This window comes from Ailuropoda melanoleuca, chromosome 15 (genome assembly GCF_002007445.2).
Source record: "Ailuropoda melanoleuca isolate Jingjing chromosome 15, ASM200744v2, whole genome shotgun sequence".
In the NCBI taxonomy this organism is placed as follows: domain Eukaryota; kingdom Metazoa; phylum Chordata; class Mammalia; order Carnivora; family Ursidae; genus Ailuropoda; species Ailuropoda melanoleuca.
This window is the reverse complement of record NC_048232.1, coordinates 86,268,598-86,281,181: the sequence shown is the minus strand read 5'-3', so window position 1 is coordinate 86,281,181 and position 12,584 is coordinate 86,268,598. Positions and strand designations below refer to the sequence as shown.

The 12,584-nt window shown below is 57.2% G+C and overlaps 1 protein-coding gene across 1 annotated transcript in view; it reads right to left on the bottom strand.

Annotated features, from left to right (window-relative positions):
• Positions 1-12,584, bottom strand: part of PARVG (parvin gamma) — a 23,947-nt gene that overhangs the window by 4,096 nt on the left and 7,267 nt on the right. Inside the window, exons 4-9 of the mRNA XM_034643692.1 lie at positions 8,568-8,670; positions 7,403-7,543; positions 6,337-6,452; positions 4,936-4,991; positions 2,602-2,624; positions 15-95 (exon numbers count right to left, since the gene is read on the bottom strand). Coding sequence (XP_034499583.1) covers positions 15-95; positions 2,602-2,624; positions 4,936-4,991; positions 6,337-6,452; positions 7,403-7,543; positions 8,568-8,670 — 520 coding nt within the window. The remainder of the gene's footprint in view (positions 1-14; positions 96-2,601; positions 2,625-4,935; positions 4,992-6,336; positions 6,453-7,402; positions 7,544-8,567; positions 8,671-12,584) is intronic.

Genomic DNA, 12,584 nt, shown 5'->3' with positions numbered 1-12,584 from the left:
GGCGGGAGGGCGACTGGGAGCTTTGATCTCTCTCACCTCTTTCACCGTGTTCACTTTCTCCGGAGCGAGCTTAAATAATTCATCAAAGACGTCCTCTGCAGACAGATTCAATAAACACCTCATTACATGCTGTTATCTTCGTGCCAAACAGGGACTGTATTTCCAGACAACTTTCTCAGGGTCCCCAATCCAGAGGGAGCTGAAGTTCCACCTCCGGATTCTTGAATTTAAAAAACGGGGCTTGGGTCTGTCTGGGTCACTGCTCCCTTGGCTGTGTGGCCCAGGGGGATCGCCTCCCCTCTCTATGCCTGGGTGTCCTCATCTGCAAAGTAGGGCTGATAATGCCTACTAGATGGGGTTGTTGCAAAGATGAAATTTGGGGCCACATAACATACTTGGCACGGCTCGGCACACAGTAGGGCTTCAATAATGGTCGTCCTTTCTGTAGTGGATGCCTCTCGTGTCCGCTCGGCGGCAACCCCGTCCCCCGGGAAGCTCCCCTACCTTCTCCCAGGCCCTGCTCCGCCCACAGGTCCACGGGGTGGCCATAGGTGGCCAGCCCCACACGGACACTCGGCCCATACGTCTCCTCCCCAGCATTTCTGGATTGGCAGAATGAGGACATCGAGCCTGCATCGTGCAAAAGCCCAGCACCCTCAGCGGCTGAGTCATGCCTGCGAGGCTCGGGAAACAAAAGAAGCATCTTGGCAGCTCGCAGCTCAGGCCCTGGTCCCGCCTCAGAGACCCGAGTCCTCAGACGAATGCCCTTTTCCCGCAAGCTGCCTTCCTAATATTTGCAGCCCACGCATCTCCCTGGGGAAGACCGGTCCTTGGGCACCAAATACCCAAGCTGGCTAGCAGAAATGACCTTCAGACTCTGACACTCGGCGGCTGTGTGACCCTGAGCAAGTCACTTCACCTCTCTGTGCCTTGGTTCCCTGATTAGTGAAAGGTGAAAGCACCAGAGAGCATCATGCCCTTTCGAATGCACCCACAAACATGGAGGAAACACCAGTGGGCCCTTCCAGACCCCTGGGCCCGTGCTCATGGGAATCGTGTCCTGAAGGAGCCAGGAAATGAAAGGCAAACGTGTGCTCTGTTGACAGGAGCCAGAACAGCATGAATGTGCTGGAAAGGGTTGTGAGGAGGTCCTGCTCTGTGTCCCTGCCCCTCACCATGTGACCCACCGTCCTGCTGCCCCCTGACAAGCTCTGCTCCCTAACAACCCCTGTCCTCATGCCACCCTACACACACACACACACACACACACACACACACCAGCCAGCCTCCCTGCACCTTCCTTCTCCTTCCTTCCCCCACACATCCTCCCTCAGCCTGTTCTCAACCTCACAGGTCATTATTTCCACCTCTACAGGTGGGGTGCCCCTCATGGAACCCCCTGCCCACACAGCAATGTGTTCTAAGTGGGGAGGGCTTATGGAGGAAAATCGTGTTGGGATGGAAGGATGATGGATGGACTGGTGGGTGGGGGGATAGTTAGATGGACTGGTGGGTGGGTGGATTGGTGGGTGGGGGAATAGTTAGATGAACAGCCGACCAGGCCAATCGACTGCAGAGTGAATGAATGAGGGACACTTGGGTGGCTCAGTCAGTTAAGCATCTGCCTTTGGCTCAGTTCATGATCCCAGGATCTTGGGATCGAGTCCCGCATCGGGCTCCTTGCTCAGCGGGGAGTCTGCTTCTCCCTCTGCCTGCTGCTGCCCCTGCTTGTGCCCTCTCTCTCTGTCTCTCTAACAAACAAAATCTTCAAAAAAAAAAGGATCCTCATTGGCTATAAATGGTACAATATCTACATAAAAAAGAAAAAATACTGCACTGATTAAAACATATGGAACAAATAAAACATCCACGAGTTCTGGGGCACCTGGGTGGCTCCATCAATTACGCATCCGACTCTTGATTTCGGCTCAGGCCATGATCTCGGGGTTATGAGATCAAGCCCCACATGGGGTTCCGCACTAGGTGTGGAGCCTGCTTAAGATTCTCTCTGTCCCTCTCCCTCTGTTTCCTCCCTCTCTCTCTAAAAAAAAAAAAAATCCACATGTTCATATCAATACCAAAAAAAAGAAAACTAAAATAAACAATTAAAAAAAGAATGAATGAATGAAAGAAGGAATGGCTGGACCAATCAGTCGGTGGGTGAAGACGTCTGTCACAAAAGCAGCAGCCACATCACAGACCAGCCACGATGAGGCACATTCTTTCAACCCCCATCACCAGCCTAAGATGTGGGTGCCGTTATTAATCCCACTTGCCAGATGAGAAAGCTGAGGCACAGACAGGCTAGGACACTTGCCCAAGTTCACACGGCCGCTGACAGGAAGTATCAGAGTTCGAACCCAGGCCGTGTGGCCGGTGGGGATTATAAATCTCCCCCCACATGAGCAATATTCGGAGAAGAAATGGCCGGATCCATGGACGGACTGACAGATGGGACAAACGGACCAGAAGAAGGCTCGAGGTACACACAGCAGGGCGCAAAGGGCGTGAGAACGCCCAGCAAGTCACCCCTCATCACCACGTCTGTTTCAACACGCACCCGAGAGGAAAAGATGTCCTCAAAGTGACAATAGTACTCACTCGTAGGTTGGTCCTTGTCTGTGCTAAAGGGAAATTGTAGGGGGAGAAAGGCAAAGAAACGGTTAAAAAAAAAATAACTGTCTTCAGACCTATAGTCTCTTCACATGACAGACTTGGCACGGGCAGAGCTGACAACGAGGCTGGTGGGCTCCTTCCCTGGCAGCTTCGTGAGCAGGCAGGGAGGGCCTTGTGCAGTGCTAACGGCCAGAAGGAGGCCCGTCCCCTTCCCTGGAGGTTTCCACACCCAGTTACATCTGGGTTTTGTCATTTCTGTGGTTGTCATTTTAGTTGGGGCGGAAGGCATTACACGTGCGATCAGACACACAGATTGCAAGTTTATCACAGGTGCATTTTTACGTATGCCCTGTGGGATCAGTACCCCAACAAGAAAGAGACCCTTCCTCGAAGCCCCCCGTGCTTCCCCACTGCCCCGTGACCCCCCAGCCAGGAGTCCCACTGCTCTGACCCCTTCCACCATGCGTTTTGCCTGTTCTGGGAGTCCGTGGCGGTGAAATCACACCGGACATACTCCTCCGGGTCTGGCTTTTTTCACTCTGTGTTTCTTGTTTTGAATCGTTTCCCTTTGACTTTGTGTTACATTTTCCATGCCAGCCCCACCCCTTAGAAGCAAGGTTCTGGGCCCGAAGCAGGCCTGGCGGTCCCAGGAGAGCCCGGTGGCCCCCGTGACTCTGGCCCTCAGCAGCGGACTGGGCCGTGCAGGGCGGAGAGGGCAGCCTGAAGCAGAGACCCGGAGCTCATCAGCACGAGCCAGGGTGCCGGAGGGCGAGACGGCCCCGTGCCGCCCGTAACCAGCTGGGAGCCAGAGGTGAGCCCTCACGGAGTTGCGAGTTCATAAAGGGGCAGAGAAGGGTGATTGTAGGACCGCACGCGGGGAGGAACGTAGCATCACGAACAGACGACACCTTCCCACTCAGGTTCCCCAGACTCATCTCCAGACCCTGAAGCTTCGGCTTCGGAGGAGGGGCCAGGTCAGGGCCGCCGAGCAACTGGGTGACTGGGAGGTCCCTCAGCCTCACTGAGTCAGAGGGGAACACGGCTTCTTCCCGGGGTGCCCTGGGGAAAGTTAAATGGGCCTGTGTGTGCACCGGACCCCCTGGCCTGAGGGGCCAGCAAAGGTCTGCCCCCTCCTGACCTTTGCCCTGCTCGGCACACATGCTTGGGTCACAGTGGATACCGGTCATCAACTTTCCTTTGGTTTAAGTGCCTCCCACTCCCCACAGGAGCCATAGACTGGAGGGACCCCAGGGTCGGAGGGAGTCCAGGTGGGGGAAGGCCCCTTGCACACGTTACCTATAACCTTCACAACAGCCCAAGAGGTAGGAACGGGTCTCCATTTTTCAGAAGACCGGAGGCTCCACACGGTGGGAAGTGACTTGTCCAAGGTCACACAGCTCATATACCACCAAGGGGGGTGCTAAGCCCAGGTGGGGCTGCGTGCCAAGCCTGTGAGCTAGAGAATGGACCCCCTAGCTGGGCTCTGTGAGGGTCAAACGGGTCACAGGAGCTCACCCTGCACATAGTGTGCCTTCAGCAAATGTCAGGCGAGAAAGGAAACCTACCACTTCCTTCGAGTGGCCTGCTCTCAGACCAAGCCCAACAGACCAGCCGGCGCTGCCTGGGAGAGCCGTTCCTCCAGGAGGGCCGAGGGAAGAGCTCATTGGCAGGTCATTCTGCTCGCCCAAACAGAAGGTAAACAGCAGGCTGACATGGACACCCAAGGACAGGGCCTCCCGCCCCGCACACAGGAGGTACTCAATAATGGCGGTAGTATGAGGGCATGTTTGGTGCGCTTGTGTCTGGGCACTGGGAGGCCAGTGGGGTTCTGTCATCCTGTTACGACGTCTGTGCTCGTCTGCAGCATCTCCCTGCCACCGATGAGTCCCTCACCCATAGCCAGCGCGTGGGCACCAGGCACAGGGGACCCAACATGGCATCGGGGTCCTCTGACCCCAGTTCTGGATTCGTCCTGGGCCACAATGGCTGTGGTGTGACCTCAGGACAGGGAGCCACAGCCTCTTTCTAGCCCTGACTCCGCCCGTTTTGTTGGGTTGTGCAGAGGACGAAATGAGCTGGCAGGGGTGGGCACGCCTAACAGCCCCTAAAGGGCCGTGCCCTATGAGGCCCGGCAAGATGGAAAGGCTCCCAGCAGGGCTGAGGAGTCAGCAAGGCCCTCTGGGGGCTGAGAGGAAGCTAGGGAGACGTGAGGCCCCTCCCACAAAGGTCAGGTAGATCGGACCCCGGCCCCAGGCCCCACTGCCCATTCCCTGAGAAACATAGGCTGGCCTCTGCTGCGGGCCCTGGTTCTTCCCTCACCTGCATTCAGTGAGCTGTTCCACTGACTTCTCTGACTTCAGACCACTTTTGGTGCTCTAAGAAAGAAAAACGGGGAAGAAATTGAGTAAGCTCAGACACTCAGAGACCCATGCCGGCCACTAAAAGACTGTAGTGGCAGAGCAGCCCCAGAGAACCAGCTCACTCTACCTCGCCCCCTCCTCAGGGTGGTTCCTGGGCAGCTCTCATCACTGTGGCCCGGCTCAGCTGTCTTTCTTTCTCGTGAGCTTTGAGTCCCACAAGGATGAGAACAATGTCTGTCTTGTTCCCTAGGTATCCCCAGACCCAGTGCCTGGCTCACAGGGAGTCAATAAACATGAGTTAATCTGAATAATGAATGAATGATGACCAGGATGAACAGATGGATGGATGGATGGATGGATGGATGGATGGATGGGCAGACAGACAGATGATAGATAGATAGATAGGTAAATGGATGGATGGATAGATGGACGGATGGATGGATAGTGGATGGATGGGTGAATGGATTATGGTGGATGGATGGGTGATGGATGGGTGGGTGGATAATGGATGATGGATGGTGAATGGCTGGATGGATGAATGGATGGATGGATGGATGGATGGATGGATGGATGGATGGTGAATGGATAGATGGGTGGATGGCTGGATAAGTGAATGAATAAGCAAAGGACTGAAGGAATACAATCACCTCTGATTTATATAGGAAGTATAAACAAAGTCATGACACTACTTAGTAGAGAATTTTAATCAATGGTTTTGGAAAAAGTAAGAATGATTTCACCTGAGTGAAAGGTAAGCTCCTAGACAGGAAGCCCCATTGCTCACCAGGTACTCAGAGCTTGCAGGAGGGAGTAATGGGGAGCAGGGGCAGATGGGGGCCCCTTTTGGGGTGCTCCAAGTCTGCTGAGGGAGAAGCCGTGGGCTCCGGGAGCGTGAACCTCAGCACCAGCTGTGAGTATCCTAGAGTAAGGGGGCCTGCAGGTGGAGAAACCCAGGAAGGCTCCCTTGCACGGTCACAGCCATCAGTACTGAACGCGGGACAACACTGCAGTGATGTGGGCCAAGGCTGTAAGGCTCCCAAAAGGCCACGAACAGATGACCACTTAAAGCCTATGTGACGTGGTTGCCACAGGCAAGACCTTCCTAACACCCCCTGACAGATGCTATCTGCTGAGATAAGTGGGACTGGCCAGCCCGCAGACCTCCTTATGGCCCCCCTGGACTCTCGGCATCTCCCGCCCCCAGCTCCAGCCCTGCCCCCACGGCTGTCCTGGAGGGATGCGATCTGTCTTGAGGGAGGGTCCGCCCCTCCCATGCAGCACTCCGCAATCCAGGGTATGGTGATGTGGACCCAAAATGCTCAGCCTACACAGAGGGGTCCCCCGGGGCCCAGCCTCATACCTCCATGGTGATCACCTCCACCTGGACGTTGGCCGGGAGGGGCAGGTCGGGCTGGAAGTGCTTGGCCAGGGCCACGAGCAGATGCAAGGTGGCCAGTAGGTCCTTGCTAAAGATGGCTGGGAGGGGAGGGGGCACAGGTCAGAGCCGAGGGGCCGCCCAAACCGGGGCCCCATGGAGGTCTCCTTGTCACAACCACCCTCTGAAGACCAAGGAGCTCTGCGTCCAGCCTTCTGAAAGCCAGAGGTCTGGAGACATTCATTCTGAACCCAAAACAGTCACCCTTTGCCCTCGTCACCCTGCTCTGCGAATGCAGCTCACGGGCACAAGCCACAGTGTGGATGGGGCTTCAGACACAGAGACAGACCCTGTTGACAGTTATGAGCAACTCGATGCCCTACAGTGGGGCCCGGCCAGAGAAACTGCTGGATTCAGACGAGTGTGACTTAACTCGGGGCCAACACTATGCATTTCGGTCTTTGAAAGAGAGTCTTTAAACAAAGTGGTCAAGGCGGTGGCATGAGACCCAACAAAAACTCCTCCATCATCACCCCTAGCGCTGGAGAAGGTACTGAACCCCTTTCAGCCTGTGTTCTCATCTGGAAAATGGGAGGAATGCAGGGCTCCAAGTGGCGGGAGCGTCATACCAAACCGCTAACGGGCTGGGGCGGGGGTCTGGGTGCTTTGCTCATGCTCGTTTCTCACAAGCCGGCCCTGCTGGTATAACTTACATCAATTAATAAAAGAGACTGGTATCACCCATCTGACAAGATAGGTGGGGGCTCGCGGTGCTTGGGACTCAAACAGGGGCTGCCTGGCTGACCGCATTCATGCCGCTCAGCGGAGTGCTCGGCGGCAGCCACACCGCCGCGGTCTGAAGTGCGTAGGGCTGCTCGCTCCCAACAGGTGCACGACTTTGCACAGGAGGCCGTGCTTCTTCCAAGCCCCCCGGGTGTCCCCGTACCAGAGGCAGGTGAGCACACCTGCTGGGTGAACAGAGGTCACCGGTGCAAAGGGACCCAGGCACCCCACCCTCCCCGGACCCTGCCCCAGCCGAGGCCCCACTTACTTCCCACGCTCCACTTGAGCTGCCCCTCCTCCATCTGCAGGCTGCCGTTGATGGCCTCCAGGACCACTTCGAGCTTGCGCCTCTGGCTCGGGGCAGTCAGAGCCATCTCCTCCACTTCCAGCTTGAGCCCGGTCAGCATCTCTAAGGGCAGGAGAGAGTGGGAGAGGGCCAAGGAAGGAGTGCGGGGAGAGGTGGAGGGCAGCAGAAGAGGGAGGAGGGGAGGGACGGGGGAGGAACTTGGGGGAAGAGGAGAGGACAGTGGGGGGCGGGAAGGACAGTGGGAGGAGGAGGACACTGGGGGGGACCCCCCCGCCACAAGCTATGTGACCTGAGCAAGCCCATGCCCTCTGAGTTGCCCTCCACTGGCCTGCCTCACCTTGTCCACCCCATACCCCCTCCCTCAGCCTTCCGCACAATGATGTGCATCTCCCTTCTGCCAGGCAGTGTGGCCTGGACTCCGAGGCTCAGATCCTGACTCCCCTGCCTTCTTCCCTCTGAGACCTCGGACAGGGGACTAGGCCTCTCGGTTTCCTCATCTGTAAAATGGGGACACTAACAAGATAGGGTTTTTCTGAGGATTAACTGCATTTGCTCCCAGGCAGGTGCTGGGGAAGGGGCTGGTAGGATCATTCCTACCGGTAGCCAGCTACAAATGTCTCCACGACCGACCAGTACTGAGCCAGGCCCCAGGCCGGCTGAGGACTGGAATCGGGCCCACCCCTGCTCTCTGGGACCTCACAGCTTTGTGCAGAAGGCAGGTGTGTAGACCAAACCTGACATCTCAACAGCAAGGGGGAGGGAAATTGGGGGCAGGGTGGGGAGCCCGCCCGGGGCCGGGAGGCAGTGCTGAGTGAAGGCGTCCTGGGGAGCACTAGGTGTTTCCAGACTAGGACAGGCCCCCCCGGGCAGGAGTCCAGCCCACCTCCACCCACCCGCGGTGTCTCACTGCTGGCCTGTGTTCTCCAGCAGCTGGGTGCAGCCCGAGGCCAGGGACCCGGGTTCTTCTGTTATCCCCGGGAGCCTATAAACAGCAGGCACTCCATACGTGACATTCAGCAGGGGGCAGGAGGGTGACGCTGAGTGAGGAGCCCACCCGTGGGGGCCTGGAGGGGCCGGGCTGGGGGCTGGGGCCCAGACCCGTGCAGCCCTGGGAGCTGCCACTTACGGAAAAGGTGGTGCAGGATGAGCCCATCGAATATGTCCTCCTCCAGGCTGCGGACCACGATGTGCTCGGGGAAGAGTTTGGCATTGATCCACTCCATCAGCACCTGCAAACCCCAGGGGGACAGCTGACCCCAGACCACTCCTCACCTGGTCCCCCACGTGGCTCAGTTCTGACCTTGGCCCAGATTGCCCTCCTCCCACCTGCCAACTCCTACCCATCCTTCAAGGCCAGGTCAAACATTGCCTCCTCTGGGAAGCCCTCCCTGCTCTCCCAGGCTGCGTTAGAGGCCTGCTCTGGGCTCCCAGGGACCAGAGCACTGTGGGGCTGTCTTCACCAGGGACCAGGGCACAGTGGGGCTGTCATTTGTCCTGTGCAAGGTGTCAGTGCCGGGAAGCTACTGTAACAGGTACCTGGACGTGGGGAGGTGGCTGTGGGACTGGATAATTGGGAAGAGCTTTGAAGGTCCTTGACAGGAAAAGCCTAAATGGCCTCCAAGAGCTGTTGGTAGGAATCTGCACGAAGCAGCACTTCTGGTGAGAACTCAGGAGAGGGAGGACACAGTATCAGGAACACGGAGGAGGCTCCGTGACGAGGAAGGCACGCACTGGGGAGGCGTGTCTACACGCTGAGGGACACCAAAGGTGTCGGAGATATCTGATGGCGGGAGAGAGGCCGGGAATGGGTTCCCCCTCAGAACCTCCAGGAGGAAGCCCCCTGCCCCCACCTTGGCTTAGACTTCAGGATTCCAGGCTGGGAGAGCATCAACCCCTCGTTTTAAGTCACATGGTTTACGGCACTTAGTGGCGGCTGCCCCAGGGCACTGGCACAGGGGCAGTGGGTGTCCCACCCTATGCCCCAGACTTGCAGCTGTGGGGCACCCCCCTGTCCCCCCTGCAGCTCTGCCTGGGCACCCCACCCTGCCGGGGCTCAACAGGCCACAAGGGCAGGAAGCGGAGCCCTGTGCCTCTAAGGGAGCAGCGCCAGCTACTCCAGAGTTGGTGAGTAAACCCCCCAAGCGCCTCCGCCTCCCGCACCTCCTCCCAGAGGGGCCCAGCAGGCTTCAGCTCCCACAGTGGCACCTGCCCCCGTGGCCCCTTCCTTCCCCATCTCCCCTCCCTGCTTGCTTTCCTTGTCGCCTGCCATTACCTCCTGACTCGTTACTCGCACCCAAACCCTTATCTCAGGATCAGCTCTTGGAGGAGCCCAAACCAAGACGTGTCAGCACCGGGTGTGTCAGAACGCACTTGTTCTGCCCGGTATCCCAGGGCCTGATGGTGGGAAAGGTGGGATGGAGAGAGCGAGGGAACAGGAGGCAGAAAGGAAGGGATGGGAAATGGCCACGATCTGGGGGTAGAAGGTGGTGCAGGCCAGGAGGCCTCCCTGGAGGAGGCAACAGAAGGCTATGTGGAGACTGGAGAAGTAGGGCGGAGGAAAACAGAGGCCTGAGCCTGCCTGTGCTCAGCTGGTCCAGCAGCCACAGACTCAGAGCCAAGGAGAGACTGGGTGACCCAGGTGACCCACGCCCGTTTCTGCCCATTTTGCCAGCTCTCCATGGCCTCAGACTGGTGAAAGTGCACGGGGTTTGGGGCCTGGGTCAAACTCCAGCTCTGGTCAGCCATTGGCCAGCCCTATGTCCCCCACAGGTCAGGTCACCCCTCTGAGCCTCCCTATTCACTCCATGGGATGCAAAACAGCAGATCCGTCTCGACCGTCGTGAGACTTGTTGCGATCATCCCTGTAAAGGCACACAGTAGGTGCTCAATAAACGTTCTTTCATGTAGTCATTCAACAGGTCTGCCAGGGACCTGCGGGGTCACCACCTGCCAGCCTGAGGTCAGAGAGGGAAGGGGTGGCCTGCAGTCCGCACCCCAAGACGATGAAAAGACCGCCTGCAGAGACGTCAGGAGAGACCACAAGGAGTTGCCGTACCTTTTGTAGTTCTTCAAATTTGGGATCCTGCCGGGAAGTGGGGGGCAGGTATTTCTTCTTTTCTCCTGGAAGCAGAGGTGAGTGTGACACGTGTGGGATCCTGCAGGGAGCCGGGCAGCTCTCTCCCTGCAGCTCAGCTGTATGCAGCCCCTTGACACGAGGGGAATTTGGTCCTGCTGCTTCTCTCACTCATACACACACATGCACACGCGCGCGCACACACACTTGCACATACACAGTCGTCGGTACACACATGCACACGCCCACGCGCACACACGCATGCGCACACACCGGCACACACGCACGTATGCACACGCACACACGTGCACATACATGCACATACAGTCGTCGGTACACACACGCATACACACACATGCGCACACACAGGCACACACATGCACACATGCACGCACACACACGCACANTCTCCTGGAAGCAGAGGTGAGTGTGACACGTGTGGGATCCTGCAGGGAGCCGGGCAGCTCTCTCCCTGCAGCTCAGCTGTATGCAGCCCCTTGACACGAGGGGAATTTGGTCCTGCTGCTTCTCTCACTCACACACACACACACGCACACGCGCGCGCACACACACTTGCACATACATGCACATACACAGTCGTCGGTACACACATGCACATGCGCACGCGCACACACGCATGCGCACACACCGGCACACACGCACGTATGCACACGCACACACGTGCACATACATGCACATACAAGTCGTCGGTACACACACGCATACACACACATGCGCACACACAGGCACACACATGCACACATGCACGCACACACACGCACATACATGCACATACACATTCGTCGGTACACACATGCACACGCGCAAGCGCACACATGCACACGCACACACAGGCACATACATGCATATACNAGTCGTCGGTACACACACGCATACACACACATGCGCACACACAGGCACACACACGCACACATGCACGCACACACACGCACACACATGCACACATGCACACGCACACACGTGCACATACATGCACATACAGTCGTCGGTGCACACGCGCACACACACACATGCGCGCGCACAAGCACACACATGTGCACATGCACACGCACACACACGTGCACATACATGCACATACACAGTCGTCGGTACACACACACACACACACACCCTGAGCATCAAATGTCTAAAGTGACTTGGATTTCCCAGACACGCCTCGTCCTCCACGCCTCTTTCTTTGCCCACCCTGTTCCCGCCACACCTGAAACGCCCTCCCCTCTCACTTCCCTCATGAGCACCAGCTCATCTTCAGGCACAACAATATTTATATTTTGGGGACACGCTTAGCCTGAAAAACTACTTCTTGTCTGAAATTCAAATTTAACTCAGCCCCCTGTGTTTTATCTGGCAATTCTACCCACTGACTTAAGAAGGTGCAGGGCTCACACAAGCCCAGGGCCAGGCACCAAGGGGCCAAGGCGGATTCCCCCTGCGTCTCTCTGGCTCCCTGGCGTGGGCAGGACACCGAGGCCACCCCGGCCGACTCTCTGAGCCCCAGGACCCTGGTCGGCAGCTTCCTGACGTTTTAGACTCACCGCACCCACACTTGTCAGGGCTGAGAGGGAAATACAAGATTATCTAGTGTCAGTGAACACGGGGGAAACGGAGTCACCGCGTGGGGACTGCCTTGGCCAAGTTCACAAAATGCAATGCCTCTGTCTTCATATGACTCAGCCGGGGACCTTTCCTGGAGTTCTGAGAACCTTCACGTACCACCCAGCCCCGTGTCTCCTGACAAGTAGGAGGGCTATCTAACCCACTCGGCACCGGCAGGCTCTGGACCAACGCTCGGGGAACAGGTGGGCGAATGGCTCTGGGGGTACACCCCCCACCCCGCCCCTTCCCGGAGCAGGTTTCCTGCCGCTGAGTCATCCCATGTTCCAGCTCTGCCCACCAGTACTGCAGTATGTCTAAATCAACTGTAAAACAAAAAATAAATATTTTTTCAAATAACTAAGCCCTACCACTAACAGCAGTTTTGCTAAGGACGCTTTCCAGCCTGAAACCTATAAACAGAGCCCCAGACAACTAAGGAAGTCAGCCTCCCGA